Source organism: Quercus suber, unplaced genomic scaffold (genome assembly GCF_002906115.3).
Source record: "Quercus suber isolate HL8 unplaced genomic scaffold, Cork oak 2.0 scaffold_83, whole genome shotgun sequence".
NCBI classification, from domain to species: domain Eukaryota; kingdom Viridiplantae; phylum Streptophyta; class Magnoliopsida; order Fagales; family Fagaceae; genus Quercus; species Quercus suber.
The window spans coordinates 1,155,777-1,174,394 of record NW_027069548.1 but is presented as its reverse complement, the minus strand read 5'-3'; the positions used below and the strand labels follow the sequence as shown (position 1 = coordinate 1,174,394).

General features: G+C 35.5%; 1 protein-coding gene across 1 annotated transcript; it reads left to right on the top strand.

Moving 5' to 3' along the window:
- Window positions 1-6,854: 6,854 nt before the first annotated feature.
- LOC111995801 (protein HEAT INTOLERANT 4) lies at window positions 6,855-16,755 on the top strand. The gene is made up of 14 exons (XM_024027739.2): window positions 6,855-7,393; window positions 8,323-8,361; window positions 8,447-8,500; window positions 8,630-8,693; window positions 8,893-8,951; window positions 10,313-10,437; window positions 10,685-10,744; window positions 12,242-12,300; window positions 12,589-12,668; window positions 12,837-12,875; window positions 13,370-13,432; window positions 13,547-13,594; window positions 13,684-13,812; window positions 16,329-16,755. Exons 1-14 carry the CDS (start codon window positions 7,238-7,240, stop codon window positions 16,374-16,376), a joined length of 1,023 nt encoding a protein of 340 aa, XP_023883507.1. The 5' UTR covers window positions 6,855-7,237; the 3' UTR covers window positions 16,377-16,755.
- Window positions 16,756-18,618: the final 1,863 nt, after the last annotated feature.

The following is an 18,618-nucleotide window of genomic DNA, read 5'->3' as shown; positions in this document are numbered from 1 at the left end:
TCTTCCAGATCAAGCGCCTCCATGTTTACTCCGGAAGGGTGTTTGACGAGGTATCTCCTCAGAAGCTCGAAACCCTTGAAATACCAACTGAAGAGCACGGTGTTGTACTCGTCAGTGGTCTGGAAGGCTGCTATTGATCTAGCTGCAATGGTCTTGAAGCTCTCCTTGGCTGCTACGATCTGCTCGTCCTTCTCAATGTTCAGCTGACGCTCCACCCTAAGATCATCTGTAAGTTTCTTTGCTTGCTCTTTCAGGGTATTCGTAGTGCCCATGGATTCGATGAGATCCTTCTTTAAGCCTGAATTTTCAGCCTCCAACGCCTCCACCCTATAAGTCAGGGACGCCACCTTTGCCTCCTGAGTAAGATACTCAGAGGAAAGATGAAGACTCTCCCCCAGCACCTAAAAGAGAGTTAGAGATTTTCAAAAAAAAAAAAAAAAAAATCAAGGAAGAAGTAACTGGATGATCTTATGGACGTGGCCAGCAGCTAGCCCACTAAGGGGGACACCAGACAAGGTCTTTAAATCGGCAGCAGTCACTACTTCATAGGCTCAATCCACTGCCATTTTTTCGTCATTCCTGATGGTAGATGGACGAGAGTCAGCCTTCTCCTTCTCTTTCCCTTTTTCGGAGAGACGTGGCCTCTTCGAGACGGGAGTAGTACCTATCTCTTCCAACGATACAGTAGGAGAAGCTGTCCTCGTCGTCTCCCCCACGGAGACGATCGGGTGGACGGAAGCAGCTGGAGTAACGGGGGTGCCCCTCCCAATAACACGAACTGTTTTCTTGCCGGGATTAGACAGCGGCTCAACCTTCTTCGACCTCATCTAGGCGTAAAGGTCCTTGTTAAACTTCGTCGTCATCTCTGCCAGGAAAAAAAAAAAAAAAACACTGACGGATTCAACACTTACTTTTCTTTCCTTCGATTTCGATGTTTCACAAAACGAAAGAGGAAGGATCTGGACCAAGGTTGTAAAAGGCTAACATCCTCGGGTCTACCAAGTCGTCCCAGTTTTCAATTGTCTGGGCGTATTCAATTGCCTGCTCAACGCGTTCCTTATACCTGCTCTTAAGCTTAGGCCGTCTCTTCACTGCAAAAAAAAGGATAACAAAAAATTGTGACGACCACAAGCAAATGAATACAACAAAACTAAAACGACAAAGAGGGAAACTGACGCACCTAAGATCGGGGTTGCCCACCGACGAAGCAACCTTGGAATGTCACCCCATTCCTGACTGGAGGGAGTCTCAAAGTCATCCCCGGACACAAAGAAAAATCTTGACTTCCAATACCTGAAGGACGAAGGCAGCCCTTTAATAATCCTGGTCCTTCTTTCCCAAGGAACCAGCTCGTAATACCCATACTCTTTTGATTCTTTTAAACGATAAAGGTGGACGAGTTCACCCACCTTAATCATATCTCCATTAGCAGCCAACCATATCTCCATACAGTTGACTACTATTCTCCATGAATTAGGCATTAACTGCCCAGGGGCGATCCCAAAATAGCTCAGAAGCTCCATGAAGAAAGGGTGGATGGGGAATCTAAGTCCACAGGTAAAGGCAACCTCATAAAAGCACACCTCACCCGGGAAGAAATGACAAGCTCTATCCTCGTCGTTAGGCCGACGAACACAAACCCTCTCTGGAAACTGAAACCTATCCCTAAATCTACTCACCGTCTCGGCATCCAGACCATAAACCTCTTCAAGGGCATAGAAAGCCCTAACAACACGGGGAGAAGAGACAGCTGTATCCCCCTCCACTGGATTGCCGCTAGACGACAACCCAGTCTCGAGATCGCTGGATCTGACCTCGGACATAATATTCTCCCTCCTCACCTGACCCTCGAACCAATCAATTGATTGCCAAATTAAAGGCAACAAGTCAGTCAATACCACACTAAGGCCACTACCCTCAAAAACAAAATTCCCAAAATCAGAGAAAGTGCCTAAAGCCCCCCCTAAACGAGCAAAAAGAAAAGAAACTGAGGGACAAACAGCTCTAACCTCAGAACTACCAACCATAAAAACCCAACAAAAACACAGAAAAGGAAAACAACCCAACTAAATCACAGGAAAATTAAAAACAAAAAGAAGCAAAAAAAGAAAAAGAAAATCAGGAACAGTACCACAAGCATAACCAAGAAAAGAGAAACGAGAGGGAAAGAGAAGCATACCTTAATCAATGGCGGACTGAGGGAGCTTTGCTTGACCAATGTATCAACTCAAAGAAAAGCAGCAGGAAAAGGCTAAAAGAAGAGCAATGGCTGAAATGTGAAAGAGAAAAATGAGAAGAGAAGGAAGTTAAAAAGAAAAGCTCGAAAAACGGAAAAGTCGGCGAGAAACCTAATAGTCTCATCACCTTGGGCATTAATTGCACGAATCAGCGTGCGCCACGATCTGTGAAGCGTCGCCGCTTCACACTTAATACGGAACAAAACCCCAAGAGTCATTTATAACCTGTAACCCTTCGTATTCTATGATCGTCATTTAAATAACGAACACAGAATCGGGGGGCAATTGACGAGTATGACGAGTTCATGTACACACGGACGATCCCATCGATACGGACGAATCCAAACTCTGGCTAGGTGAGTCAGTTATATGCTTTACTGACGAAGATATCCAGGCCATTCAATGTAGGCAATCAAACCCAAAACGGTTACAGGGACAACTGTACAATTCGTTGAAGGACAGTGATGGCACATTAAACAACCCCAAACGTTACTAAAAGGAGCATTAAGACCTCCATAACTACCCCAACGGCTAGAGGCCATAAGAGCATATATAAGTCTCCCACATTGCTAAGGACCAGGTACATACACACTCAAATACTAAGAGATCTTTTTCATTCTTTCCAATTATATTGTTCATTTCCCAGAGAGCTTCTTATACTAACTTTAGCATCGGAGGCCTTGTGGCAGGCATCACACCGATGACCACCTTTGAGAGTACGATCATACAGGTTGAGGATTGCCTTCATCTAACCAACTCTACTGACGAATTCATTCTACTGACGAACTTACGCTTCATCAACGGTAATTGTATATATTTACACAATTAGAACACTTGCATTAATATTTGTATAATATTAAAAAGTATCACATTTTAGCCAACTAAACCGAAAATTCACCCACATTAGGTCATGTAAAGTTATGTAGAAATACATGATTAATAATAACCGTGTAAATTTACATCAACACTATTCATTTTGGATTTAGTTTTATAGCATAGGAAACAAGTTAAACATATATTGATCAATTTAAAGCTGCACTTTTATATTAAAAGTTAGAAACCTTCATTCTAAATTACTGTGAGGGTAAAAGCCCAGAGTTATGTAATTGGCCTAAGGCCTTAATTGAAGACTAGGGTGTGTCCGAAGAGGAGAAAGTGATTGAGAAAGGACCCAGGTGGGCAAAATATACCTGGAAATGAGTGAAGAGTATAGTTCGAAGAGAGCGTCAGTGGTCCGAAGAGTATGATCTCCTTGGATACGGTGATTCTCAGTCAAGCAAGTACCTGGGCGGTTCAAATGGTCTTCCTGATGGTTCCAATAATAAGGATAAACTTCAAGCATGTATGGAGATAATAAGAACAGATAAATATCTGGAGGAAAAGCTGCTACCACCACATTAAATACACTGCAACAACTTTTCTAGCCGCATTAATGCGGAGAAGACCCCTGAACAATGCACTCTCAACCACCACCACTCACAGAGAACTAAAGAAGAGGTCTGATGGGATATACTCGAGTAGATGCTCAGATGACTTACAAGTGTACAATCAAGATGATCCAAAAGGCACTATATAATGTGAAAGATCCCCCATAAGAAAAAAAAGAAAAGAAAGGGAAACTGTAGTACAAAAGATTGTTAGAGTTCGAAAATAAGATTATAATTTATGAACTATCTCTTCGAATGTTTATTCAGTCAGGCTTTACGAGTGCCTTTATGTTTATTTATCTTTGAATCCCATGCTAGCCGTTGTTTAATTCCTATCCAGCTCAGCTCTTTCACCAATTCTCTACAAATTCATTGTTTTGGGTTCATTGGGCTCAGACTCTAGATTTTTTGGGCTTGGGCCACAAAAATTGACCCCACAATTACCATCTAACACAATCATATGCGCTAAACAATACTAGGGGGCGGAAAATAAAAAAAGTTTCAATTAAATTTTAGGTTTAGTGTGGCTTTGAAGATTTAGGATGGATTGTTTCGTAGGCTTCAGTGAAGCAGGTTTTTCTCTTACTAAAAGGTTATACTTGGGCTTCACATGAGGCAAGACTTAGCCCATGATGTCTTCCCATATCATCATATTATGTATGATGGTATGAGAATGTTACATGACTTGGCAGTGGATTAGTTGTGATTTTGGGATGAGCCGAATGAGGAGCTGTAGGTGTGGAGCAAATATCTCCTTGCCAATTTTAAGTATTGAATGGCAATATGATATGCTTGGATGTGAAGCAGCACTTAGAGTGGAATGACCAAGACACACTTTTGATGACATCAAACCCCCTTAGTAGAGGGTTTGGAATTGATCGTGGATCAAGAGAATGTAGGAGACCTCTTTATTGGAGTTATTTATTTAATGGTAATTTTGGAAATTATTTCAAAATATTAAACATTACCAACAAGTTCGACTTAATTCAATACATGCATCCTTATTACTCCATGGAGTCTCATCCCACAATATTATAACACACCGTTAATTAACATTAATTCTTCTATTAAAAAATTAACATTAATTCCACATGGAACCAATCATAATTATTTACTCATAATCATGTGACCAACTTTAATCATGTTCACCCTAAAAAAAAAACTTTAACCATGTTAATGTATTCCAATGGTCAAAAACTATAGTTGACCATAACTTTCAATTTGGTGATTTGATTAAAGCAACATATCGTTTTAATTGTTACGACTTATAGATTTGTTTTGCATTAAGAGTTCGGGAACTCAATAGTCCAAATCATGATTTTGCCCATAAAATGACAAATTTGCCCCCTCCAATTGAGGTTAAACGAATGTCGCAAAATGGGGTGTTACACATATTCCAACTAGGGATGACAATTTTGCCCTGCTCCGCCCCACCTTTCCCTGCTTCCCCTTTTCACCCTATGCGGGATTTCCCCGCTCCGCAAAGGTGGTGAGACGGGGATGGAGCGAGATTTTAGCCCTATACCATGGGACGGGGCGGGGCGGGGATGGGTTTAGACTTTTTTTACCCAACACACCTTGCCTTGCCTCGCTTTGCATTGATAAAGGTTAAATTGTAATTTTTTTCATACCTTAAAACCCTACTATTTAAACAAACATATCATTAGCTTATTTTATTCTACCCAACAAGGATTTTTGTCTTTTTTTTTTTTTTTTTAGCAAGATTGGTAATAAGGTACCAATTTTAATATTTTCTTTTATATTTATTATAAACAAATTTATATACTATGGAATAATTGATTTTGTATTATGAGATTTTTGTTTTTGCTGTGATATTGTCTTGTTAAAAATTAGTTTGATTTGATGTGATAAAATTATTTGTAATTTTAAGTATATTTGTATTAACGAAATAAGTTTTATTAAAAACAATTATAATAGTTGTGGGTAAATTAACAAAAAGTAGAGTTTTACAGGGTGGGGTGGGGCTTCGCGGGGCCTTAAGGGGCGGGGATGGGGTAGAAAATTTTCCTTGTCATGCAGGGCAAGGCGGAGATAGGGTAAGACAAAACCATGCGAGGTGAGGGCAAAGACTCCATCATTCGGACTTGCCTCGCCCCGCCCCATTGTTATCCCTAATTCCAATTGAAGGAAATATTCCCTTGGGAGCCTAGTTTAGTTTATTATTGCGTTTGGTCCATTGTAAGGTGATGACAAGGTTGGTTGGTATGGATGGTGATTGAGGCTAAGCTTCTTAAAGATAATTAAGGACATTGCGTTGATGTTTTGTATTGTATATTGCCAAACATTATATTATGTTGAATCTTGTCCCGAAACTCATGGACTAAAAGGTATAACTATTTAAGTGAGAATTATACTTTACCACCCTAAACTATATTCTTGATTACACTTTGCACCCAGCATTTTAAATGCACATTTTGTACTCTAAACTATGATTCATGCTTACATTTTGTACCCTAAATTTTGAATTTTAGTCAAAGTTAAGAACAAACTTAACATCAAAGTACAAAGTGTAACAAGAATTATAGTTTGGGATGCAAAATGTGCACTCAAAAAGTTTAGGATTTAAAGTATAATATGACATATAATTTAATGTGTAAAGTGTAATTTTCTCTTTACGTAATAAACCATTTTTTGAGGTTTGAAATAATGCTTAACCTTTTCCTTTGCTTTAACAATGGCCTTTCATGCTTACCAATTTTTGTTTGTGTAAATAATGAATATCATAAACTTATAGAAATAAAGTATTTGTTTCAGTACGAGACAACCATGATTACTTACTTTATATATTTACGCATAGTTTAAAGGTTTTTTTTTTTCGTGGGTTTACTATAATCATTAACAAAATTTTTACCCAAAAACCGTTATATGACATTTGTTAAACAACAAATACATAATCACAATATAATTTACAACAAATTTCACTTTTGTGGGAATTTACAAACCTTTAAAGTTGGATAATAAAAGAGTGACAGTAATTGACCCATATGAGAATCAATAACATCCTACCAATAGTTGTTATTCAGCCCAAAAAAAAAAAAAAAAAATTTCAATAGCTGTTAAACTTGTTTTCAAAACCGATTATTTGTTAAACACACCAAACACGTGTATCTTTAACATACCCACACAGAAACAGAATTACTTCTCCGTGGGCGAAACAGAAATACGTTGTCCCATCTCACGTTTTCGCATTTACACTCGCGTCGCCGTTGTCCGTACGCTAGTTTTTTGTATTATAATTTTGGTCTCAGCCCTGAAAATTTGAATTATTTCGATCCCATCTCAAACCCTATACCTTCCGCGCCTATCTCTCTCTCTCTTCAAATTCGGACCAGCGTTTATTTCACGCCCAAACAAAGCCCTCTCAAATATATAATTGTTTCTCTCTCTCTCTCTCTCTCTCTCTCTCTCATAAGTCATAACTCATAACTCATAAGTTCTTATTTTTCAAATCCGGATCCACCGCTTTCGATCAAGCTCCAAACCCTATTTCCCCCTCTCTCTCTCTCTCTCGCTTTAGGTTTTCGCTTTGCAATTTGTGAGCTACGAATAACAATGGGGAAAGGAGCAAAGAGAAAGGCGAGCCAGAAGGAAGAAGCAAAGCCTCAAGCTCAACAACAGGAATCGAAGAAAGCTACTTCTCGAGCTAAGCGGGTCAAAGCATCCAAGCCCGAAACCGAACCTGAGTACTTCGAGGATAAGCGTAACTTGGTAGTAGATCGATAATTTCTAGTTATTATTTGCAAATTGAATCCACTTTTGTAATAATACATAGTTTGTTCCTTGGATTGGTTTATAGTAGCGAGCCTTTTTTTATTTTCGATATTGTTTGTATTGTGATTTGTGTTGATTCTTCAAGCTTGGTAGTATAGTATATTTGCATTGTACGAATCTGAAAGTGATCAGTTATTATCAATTTTTTTTTAATCTGCGTTTAATTTAAGCTTTCAGCTAAAAAAAGAAGAAGCTAATTCTAAAGACTTTGTGAATTTTATTAATCTAGAGGCTTAGTTGGATGGAGTTTTTGACTTTTTGGTAATTGGGTTATGCTATTTGTTAAGTTTTGTTTCTAAAACTTAACAAATAGTAGAACACAATGACCAAAAATCCTAACAATAAGTTGAAAAATTCCATCCAACTGAGCATAAATCTTTCTTAGAATAACATATTTGGCTTTATCCTTTAGAATTAGATTTTTTAACTGAAAGCTTAATAGGCGTTTGACGATGTGGAAAGTTTGGGAGACCAGATGCTTGCTTCTTTTAGTAGTTCTTTGTTTGACTGATCTCTGGCTTGGGGACTCACATCTAGTGATTCCCTTCCTTTGTTCATTAGTTCCTCTGTTATTTTCTTTTTTCTTCTTTGTACACTTTGCCTTCTTTGTTCTATTTTTGCATAAAGTAGCTTTATCAATACAGTTTTTATTATTTATTTAAAAAAAAAGAAAAGAATTGTTTCTCTTGCTTAGCATTGTTATTTCAAAAGATAGTTATTAATTGATAGTGCTCTGGCTTTGTCTTAATGTTGTTTTGCGCAAGGAAAATTTCATTGTGATGTGGGCACGTTAAAGGCGTGCACCTAAGTGAAACTTGCAAGTTTGTGTTTTTGATTATGTTTTATATTTTGTTGTGCTTGTGCAGGAAGATTTATGGAAGGAAGTATTCCCTGTTGGGACAGAGGTTTGCTAATTCTTTTTGATTCTCTCATCTTAAGTTATTATAATTTGTCCTGTTATGGCTAATATTTATAGGGAAATTATAACAGTGGGATCAATTGGATGCTGTCTACCAATTCAACTGGAATTTCTCTAATCTAGAAGTGAGTTACAAACATTTCTTGGACTTCAATATTTCATTGAGGTTTTCCTCACTTTTTTTGTTGTAAGATTACTTTAAAAGGGCTCGTTAGAATGGTTAGTTCTAACAGAAATGTTTTAATTGTGGTTAGGATGCATTTGAAGAAGATGGAAAGCTATATGGGAAGAAAGTTTATCTCTTTGGTTGTACAGAACGTGAGTAGCTTACAGATTTCTTATAAATCTTGGTCTGGAGTCCATTCTTGAATTACTGAGACAATATATTGCACGTAGAAGTATATCTGATTGTATTTCAGATTTTGTACAATGTTGCTAGACAGTGTAATGCTTATTTCTCACTTTCACTTCATTTTTCCATCACATTCAATTCTCATATTATTTTCTGGTACTGCAGCTCAATTGGTCTCTTTCAAGGGTGAAAGCAAAGTTATCTGCATACCTGTTGTAGTGGCTGTAAGTTAATCAGTATTGCCTTTTGATATCAGTTTGTATTGAAGATTATATGTAATTTTGGTGATGATCAATTGTATTTAATGTTAATTTGTGGAAGTTATTTTCTTAGGTTTGCAATTTCTCAATTGCTTAATAATTGTCGTAACTTAGTTGGGGTTTCATTTTTCTATTATTATTATTATTATTTTTCAATTTTAAATTAATAGTGGCTTCTTGAGTTGCAATTTTCACTGGGTTCATACTTTATATACATATCACCATGTGGCTTTTGGGTACTTTACATTTGCCTCATTGATTTTCCTCCAAGCCTTCAGCTTCTTCAATCTGCAACCAATGGTAAAACCTATGCTCATATTTTTAGACGCTTGAGGCTTATCTGGTATAAACCATGTGGCTGTTACTTTAAGGCACAACTTTGAGATCTGGAGTTGAAGGCTTGGAGCATTGTATCTTGGATGCACAATTTACTCGATCCTGCCATAGTTGTGGTATTTATTTTTTGAGAAAGGACTTTTGTTTTCAATTCTTTTGCAACTCAATAGCAATTTTTTGATGTCTTATACTTTATACACAGTAAAATTTTGTATATTAAATTATTTAAAAAAACTTGTATGTTAGTTTGATTGATAATAATTTTTTAGGTTTACATTGTGGATGTTGTTTGTGAGAAGGGGCTTTGCCTTGAAAATGTTTGTCAATATTTTAGTTCATTTTTATCTATTTTGATCAATTGAAAATTTTTAATGTCTTAGACTAAATTTCAAATGAAATTTGTATTAATTGAACATGATGCATTTCTATCTATTTTTTAGGTTTGCATTGTGGATGTCGTTTGTCTTATACTTTCTGCATTTCTACCATCTGTTAGCTTTAATTCTTGAGTTATATGTATTTGTTTCATGTTTAGAGTGTTCATCATTGTGAAGACAATGTTCTTCTATTTCAATAAAATTCATATTACCTATAAAAAAAGAACTTTGTATTAATTGAAATTAATATGGTTTGTATAAGTTTTTAGTATGACACTGACATATATCAAAATTGATCCTGAACGACTGGACTTTGAGCATTTCTTTAATTTTTCGCCCAAATTTATTGCCTCACCATTTTTACCTTTTTAATTTTGTTTTATTATATCATGAGGACTGTCATTTTGTAATGTGTATTTTTGTTTTCCTACCACTTTTTGATGCAAGCAAGTGTTTTGGTCTCTATTTCATTGTTCTAATACTTTCTTGTTAGGCAACAAATAATTTTATTCTTTAGTGAGTGTTGCTAGTGCTAGTAGATTTTTTTTCCATAACTCAACAAATATTTCATATTTCTGGCTTGTTAATCTGTTTTGGATTCCTGTTTTACAGGTTGTATCTCCTTTCCCTCCCTCTGATAAGATAGGGATTAACTCTGTTCAGAGAGAGGCTGAAGAAATTATCCCCATGAAACAAATGAAAATGGACTGGGTTCCTTATATTCCTCTTGAGGACAGGTATGGGATCTCTATTGTTTATTGCTGGGTTTTTTGAACTGATATCATAACACATTTCTTATGGGCATCTTCAAAAATTTATTTGTTGATTTCTTTGTATTAAGAGGATCTTGTGGGTGTATAGCTAATATACTTCATCTGTCCCCTTTGTTTTGTTTTGGTGGTTTTTGTTTTTGTTTTCTCCTCACTGATACAATTTGATTTATTTTTATTTTTTGCTGTCATTGTAAATATAATACTTCTACAGAGATAGCCAAGTTGATAGGCTGAAGTCTCAAATATATATATTAAGATGCACTCAAAGAAGGTACCATTTTGTCACTTTCTCTCTTTCCCCTCTTTATATATATTCTCTATCTCCTGAATTTAGTGATGGTACTATTTGGATTCTTTCTCTCTTTTATGTTGGAATGACCCTATTAACAGATTATAGGCTTCCTATGGTTGATATAAGTAGTTTGTGACTAAATTTCTGGTTGTGGATGAGAAAAAAAGGTGAAATTGATTTTATTTTTGAAGATTTTCATTTTTTTTGAAGGGTTTCATTAAGTGAAAAGTAGTAGATGTTACGGAAGTTTCTGGGAACAGTTAATTGGGAGTGTGGCTATGTGCTAAATTAGGGATCACGGATGTAAAATGTGTGGGCTTTGGGTTTGCAATACCATAGGCAAAGGGAGAGGGTCTGGGATTGAAATTAAGAAGGATATCCGGTCATATTATAACAAATTAAGGAATTCTCCCTCAATTGTCTTTCCTTGGAAAGCTATATGGAAAGCAAAGGCCCCTAGGCGAGTATCCTTTTTTGTTTGGTGTGTAGCTTGAAATAAGATCCTAACGGGTGATAACCTAAGATTGAGGAGATTGTTTTTTGTGGATTGGTGTATTATGTGTTGACATTGTGGAGAGACAGTAGGCCACTTACTTCTTCATTGTGAGATGACTTATCGGTTATGGAGCTTTGTCTTTGTAACTTTTGGCCTGTCTTGGGTTGTATCTAGATCGATCCCAGATTTTCTTTTTGGCTGGTAGAATTAGTTGGGGAAGTACTCGTCTTAGATTTGGAATTTAGTTCCGTTGTGCATCCTTTGGTGTATTTGGAAGGAACAGAATTGACAGACTTTTGAGGATTTGGATAGCTCCAGTGATCAGATGCTTGCTTCTTTTAGTGGGACTCTTTTTGATTGGTCTCGAGCATGGGGACTCACAACTAGTGATTCTCTCCCTTCTTTCCTTAGTTCTTTTTCTCTTTGTAATTAATCTGTTGATTGGTTTTCTTTTTTGTTTTTTCTTTGTTTTCTCCTTCTTGTATTTTATGGGTTTGCTCTATGTTCTTCATGCATAAAGTAGCCTTTCGTATATATAACATTCTTATTTATCCAAAAAAAAAATTAAGAAGGAAATCTAAAGTCAGGGGTGCTGCTGTTCTGGGCCTGTTTTAAGTACCAAGAAAACAAATTTAAATCTTCTTGGATGTTAGATGGTCTTGGATAGTTTGTTTGTAAGAGTTTTTAACTAGGATTTTGTAACATAAAAAGACATTTAGCGAACTTTTAGGATTTTACATAGGGTTCTTATATATGACAAGACTAAACCAGTTATTATCATAAAGAAACTAAAACCTAAGATGTAGTATTACGAAAATAGCCTAAGATGGGTCCCATTTGATCCCCATATTGAATTTAGACAATTTTTTTTATTTATTTAAATTATTGTCTCTAAACTTGTTTGCTATTGATAACGCATTATTTTTGCTAATGGATTCATTTTTAATTTGGATACTTGTTTGTATGAATTGTTTGTGCAGGGCTGCTCTAAAGCATTTGAAGATAGACCGTCTCAAGAAATATGAGTACTGCCTGCCTTGTTAGTTCTCAAACTTCTTTTTGATCTTTGCTTGGATGATGAACATCTTTTTATCAATGACTTCAATATAAAAAGTTCAAATATGGATTAAAATTTCTGTGTTTCTTTAGTTGGCGACTATGTAGACAATCCTGGAAGATTCAAAATAAGATATATTTTACTTGGCCATATTTAATCACTTTATTTGGTTATTAAGGCGTACAAAGATTCCCTTCATGTTTATCTCTGTTCCATACTTCCATAATATGTTACTTTGCTAGCATCTGATGTGCTTCATTATTTTGGCAGATTTCTACCAGCCTTTCAAGGAAGATGAACTTGAGCAAAGCACTGAGGTTCAAATAATTTTCCCAGTAGAACCAAAGCCGGTAAGTTACAAAATGTGATGGAAAAAGAACTGATGCATATGATTGTTTGGATACAGATGAATTTATGTTTATACATAAAGTCAGTGATGCTCATTGGAGTTGGAATAATTGAGATAGATGGACTGCACAAATTTTTTTAAACTGATCATTCTCTTTTGGTTCCTGTAGATATTCTGCGAATTTGATTGGGAGTTAGATGAGCTTGAGGTACAGAATTAGCCTTTTTATATTTGCATGTAGTATATCCAAGACTGCTACAGTTGTGAAGTTGTAATAATGTTGTCTCCTCACTTAATTTATTTTATACAAATATTATTATAGTGATGCCAATTATCCCATTCCTGGGTGATTTTGTGCTAAACAATGAGTTTCTGCAGATTTTTCTTCTTTCCTTTAGTCGCCAGATTACTATTCCATTTGATGGACTTGTCCCCTTAATTGTTTCCCCTTGCATTGATTGTATGATAGAGTTTCGTTTGCTTACATTACTTGCAACTTGTTACGACATTATTGGGGTTTATTGTGGAATATCTGTACTGAGTGGTGTGTTTCTGCATTTGTGGAGGATAATGTCTCGCACCATTATTTTGTCAATTCTGTGAAACTTACCCCCCCTCTTCCCCCACCCCAAAATATTTAAAGTGTAACAAGGACAAGCAAAATATGATTTTCTTGTACTGAATTGCACCAATAATTTGTAGGAGTTCACGGACAAGCTGATTCAGGAGGAGGAATTGGCTGAAGATCAGAAGGATGCCTTCAAGGTAAAAAACTAGAACTGAATGATATATGAACAACTCATTATTTTTCTCTCTCTCTCTCTCTATAAGCCTTTACTTGGGGTTTGAGCTGATGCATTTTTTTTTTTGGTCTTTCAGGAGTTTGTTAAGGAGAAAGTTCGAGAAGCGAAGAAAGCTAATCGTGAGGTAGGTTATCTGGCAGATACAGTTGCAAGTTTCTTTGTTTTAGGAGCATAAACTCTGTTGAGCAGTTTTACTAATTCCATCTTTTGTAGGCAAGGGAAGCCCGGAAAAAAGCCCTTGAAGAGATGACTGAGGAAAGTAAGGCAGCGTTTGAGAATATGAGGTTTTACAAGTTCTACCCTGTACAAACACCAGATTCTCCTGATGTATCGAGTGTTAAGGTAAATTTTTGAAAGTCATTGCTCTATTTATTAAAAAAATGCTAGGATTGCTAAACTATTATTAGAATCTTTTCTTGTCAAAGCAGCCTTGATTTAACCTGCAAAACTTATGGTTTTGAGTAATTTGTATTTTCTAGAATAAGGTCAATGAGCTCTTAGTCCAAATGAAAATTCCTTCTCCCATAAGAATGGGTGAAGATCGTTGGTGTAAAACCCACCAGGTGTATATAACTTGCCTATAAAAAAACCCTTATTACCAGAATAAAAGTCTTCAATCTGTATAGAGATGTGTTGCATGCTGACAAAGCATGTAAGGTTAAGATGCATTTGTTGGCCTTTTACAACTTCTTGTAGTCATACCAGTTTGTGGTCATTTTGACTGTCATGTTTCTAGTTATTAATATGGGGTTGAATGTGTTAATCTGATGGAGTAGGATGATTTCTGTTGGTGCACTTAGTTGAATTTTTACTAGTCATGGTTTAGCAAAAGTTTGCTATTTGCTAATTCATTTTGTGAATGATTGAATCAGTTGATTGAGTTTGTCTTAACCTGGGGGATTTTATTAAAGGTTTGAACTTGAGGATTCTATGAAGGTTTTACTTACACAAAAAAAGAAAAGAAAAGGATTCTATGAAGGCTTCAACTCTCTAAAAAGTTGTACCCAGTGCACAATGTTTCCACTTTTGCAGGGTTTGGGAGAAATGATTGTTCTACAGTCTTATCCCCAAATTTCTTTTTTGAGGAGATTGATTCCCAGACTTGAACCCATGATTTCTTGCTTTTGGTGGAAGGCACTTGCCATTGCAGCAAGGCCGAACCTTTCAGGTTTCAACTTTCTAGTCAGGAAAATTTTCACTTTACAGAAGAATACAGAAAACTGCATTCTTTTGTATGCTTAGTCTTTAGAAACAGAAAAAAGTACTCCGGTCAAAGCATTGAATTGTGGCCTTATTTTGTAGGAGTGCATTAAGTTTTAATCACTCCTGATCCTGCCTCCTTTCTTGCATGCCAAAGAAGAAATATAAAATAGAGGAAAAGGGGCCTGGAAAATTGCTATTCATGCTTTAGTTGTACATTACAGAGTTTGGGCATAAAATAATCTTAGAACCTGAACATCTGATCTGACAATTCACTTCAGTGTCTACTATAAGTGTGCTTACATGATGCTGTTAACATATTCAAATCTTCGGTTCCTTTCCCTCTTGTCCTAATTAAATGTGAAATTGGTGCTTACTGCATATATTATTCTTTAAGGATAATTGGCCAAAACAACACTTTAAATGAATGACTCAAGCTTTCAGTGTTCATGTATTTCTCAAACTTGAACTCCTTTTTAATTATTTGCTTCAATTTGTGTGGTTTTAGTAGGACCAAATAAACATTATCCCATATGAAGATTGTATTCTCTTATAATAAATATCTGGCTACCTGGCCTAACAAAAGTTTACTTGACTGTTCTTATTTTTTTCCCTTAAAAAAAACAGTCATGTTTCTTTTTTAATATAGTTTTTTCTCTTTATTGTGGAAGCTTGGGGTCTTAAAATTTATATGCTCTTGAAACATAGAGGCTAAAGTATACTTTCGACCTTAAAAGCTTAATATCATTTTCAGTTTGGCCCTTTACTTTTTAAAGTTTTCATTTTAACTCTACCTATATAAAAAAAATTCATTCAATTCGTTATGTTTTCTTTATGTTTGATTCCATTTTCATATTGGTGTTGTCGTTCATTTTCATTAGTAATCTAACTGTTAAATGCTCTTTGTTTTTAACTATTTCATGGAATGCTAGCTCTAAAATGCAGTGGAATGTAGGAATTTTATTGTTGTAGTGGAAAAAATATATTTTGGACGGTCATATATGAAGTGTCAAAATAGTATTTTTGTGCTGTGAAGGGTCAAAATGAAAAAAAAAAAAAAAATCCCATACTTTAAGGGTAAAAAGTGTACTTTAGCCAAACATATTGCTTAATATGATTAATGAGAATAGGGCCAAAATGAAAAGTAATAATTCAAAATGTAACGCTTCATAAGATATATCCTTCTTAAATTTTGGGATTGCATGAACATCACTTTCTTCTTATCAAATTCAAATTAGCAAAATTTCCAACTATGTTTGCACATGCATAGTAAAACAAGAAAAGAAAGAAAGCTGAAATATTCATTTGGTTACTGTCATTATGCCTGGGCAAATTTTCATTGTTTAAACATAATAAAGTTCCAATTTTTGCCCCTGAAAAACATAAAAGATGTTTGAACTAAAAATTTTCATTAGAGGTGTTCCTTATGGAAAGTATTTGTGGAGAAAAGCATCCTTGGGAGAGAAGAATGTTGTCTTATGGTCTAGTCTTGGATTGGTTGCATATTTTTTGTGAGGGCTTTATGACAGTTTTATGGAAATGGGATTTTTGTTTATCAGAACATTACTACAAAAGGTGGCCATGTCTTTCACAAGGTTTTAATTGACTTTGTATTGATTAAATCATCTGATTGCTGGTTTTATTTTTTTGCCTTGCAGGCTCCATTCATAAACAGGTATTATGGGAAGGCTCATGAGATTCTGTGATTGTTCTCAAGACCAATATGCCTGAGAGATGATCTAAGCCCACTATGGTAGCATCAAAGCAGTTCAGATGCTCAAAGATTTTGTTTATTACGCAGAGAGTTGGGAGGCAAGCCCCTGTTGCCTCATCATATATTTCCTTGATCAGAGTTTAGGTGTCTCAGGAAAAGATGTAAACTAGTATTAGTTTCAGAAGTTTTAGATCAAAAATTGTGGTGCTCTCTCACCCTAGGAGGAAATTGTAAGATACAATCTAGAGGCTTTTCAAATTTCATATAAATTTTTAAGCTTCCCGAGTTGCAAACTTGCGACGGAGTTGAAATTCGGATGACTAAAATGTCAAACTTTACAAACAAATAAGAAAAATAACGATCTTTTTAAATATTGTTTCTCTTTTTACCAAGAACAAATCATTACACTTAATGAAATGCGACGTGTAATATGCAAGGGCGAATTCCTTTTCCTGAGGCTGGGAATTCTATCAATGTACAAACCCGGGGTTTTCCTATCGTAATTTAGTACCTACTACCAAGTATGGAGCTTCACAAGCAATGTCCTATTTACATATTTTCATTATTGCCGTACCTTGAAGAGTCTGCCTAATGAGAGCTAAGAACAGTACTTGTCTACCGTAACATACAATGTAATGTCAGCCACAAAGATGACTGATGGCTGGTTAAAACTTTCACCTCAATGCAAGGAGCAACTCCACGTCCATTTAGTTTTTAAAAAAATCACCAGATCGAGTGGTACCCGTCTTTTCACAATAGGGAGAGTGCAAGTTCGAACGCAAGGGTTTTAATCCCTTTGAAACTAATACTTTGCAGTCGGAGTTTTTCTTTTAATATATGTTTGGTAAATTACGCTTAAACCCTCTAGGTTGGACATGGTTTCAAAATTAAATTTCACAATTTCAAAAATTCTATAATTAAATCATACAAATGTTACGTTCATAACATTCTTACAAAAAATTATAAATGACAGGTTGTAACGGGTTGTTATTAATGAGCAAAAAAGTAATTCTAGTGCTATGTTTAAATTAAAATCAATAACAACTTATCACCTATAAATTGTTGGGAAAATATTGTGGAAGTAGTACTTTTCCTTCAAAAAAAAAATTAAATCCAGACATAAAACTCATTACAAGTGAAGTTATTTATTTATTTATTTATTTATTATTATTATTTTTTATAAGATAGAATTTTTACTTTAGTCTAGTCTAAGTGTATATGTGTGTGAAACTCTCTCTTGGAGAATTGAATCCTGGCCCTTGCTCCCAGCACTCCACAAGCTTTTATACTTGTGGTGTGACCATCACACCAAGGGTCAAGTGAAGTTGTTAATAGATTATATTTACACTAAACGAAAATAACTTATATATAATAAGCACATGTTTCTCAAAAAAAAAAAAAAAATAATAATAATAAGCACATGAGTTGAAATAACCTTACATTATCATTTTGTTTTAGCATCTTCCCGTTTATGTCATGCAAATAGATTTATCATTTAGGGTTGAATTAAAACATTTTGGAAAATTTATGGTTTCTAAAGCTTTAAGGTTTACCTATGAATTATGGGGCTTAAAATGTAATTGCATTACAAACAATGTAGGGGCCTTTTTTGTGTTGTGTGTTGGGTTAGGCTACCTCTTGCGGTAGTGGGCTCGAGTGTTCTGAGTAAGGGAGTTGAGACCGGTCCAACTGCAACTCAATTTGATTCGACTTGTGCGCAAACGTTAAGTCCAAGTCCAAGAGAAGACACAGCAAAGTGGGCTTATCCTTTGTTTCTGCCATAGAAAACTTTTCTCCAGTTTCTGCAGCAGAATTGATTTTTTTGCTGTGCAGCAAAACTTTTTGCCGTGTAATAAGATCGTCTGTTGTGCAGCGAAACTTTTTGCTATGCAGTGAAGCTGTTTGCTGTGTAGTAAAGCTTCCTGCCGTAAAGCCTTCTACTGTACAATAGAGTTGTCTGCTGTGTATTAAAACTTTTTGTTGTGCTTTAAAATTGTCTGCTGTGCTTTAAAGCCTTCTGCTGTTTGAATGACTACTCTTCATTTTTACTACAGAAATACTTCCTGCACATAAACAAATCTAAAACCCAAAGAGAATATCCATTAAACAAATGTTAGTTTAAACGGGTTAGCATATTCTCAAACATGTACACATGTTCGTAAATAAAGATATATGTATATATATATATATATATATACTTATGGCAGGATAATGATTAGTTTGTGTCAATGGTA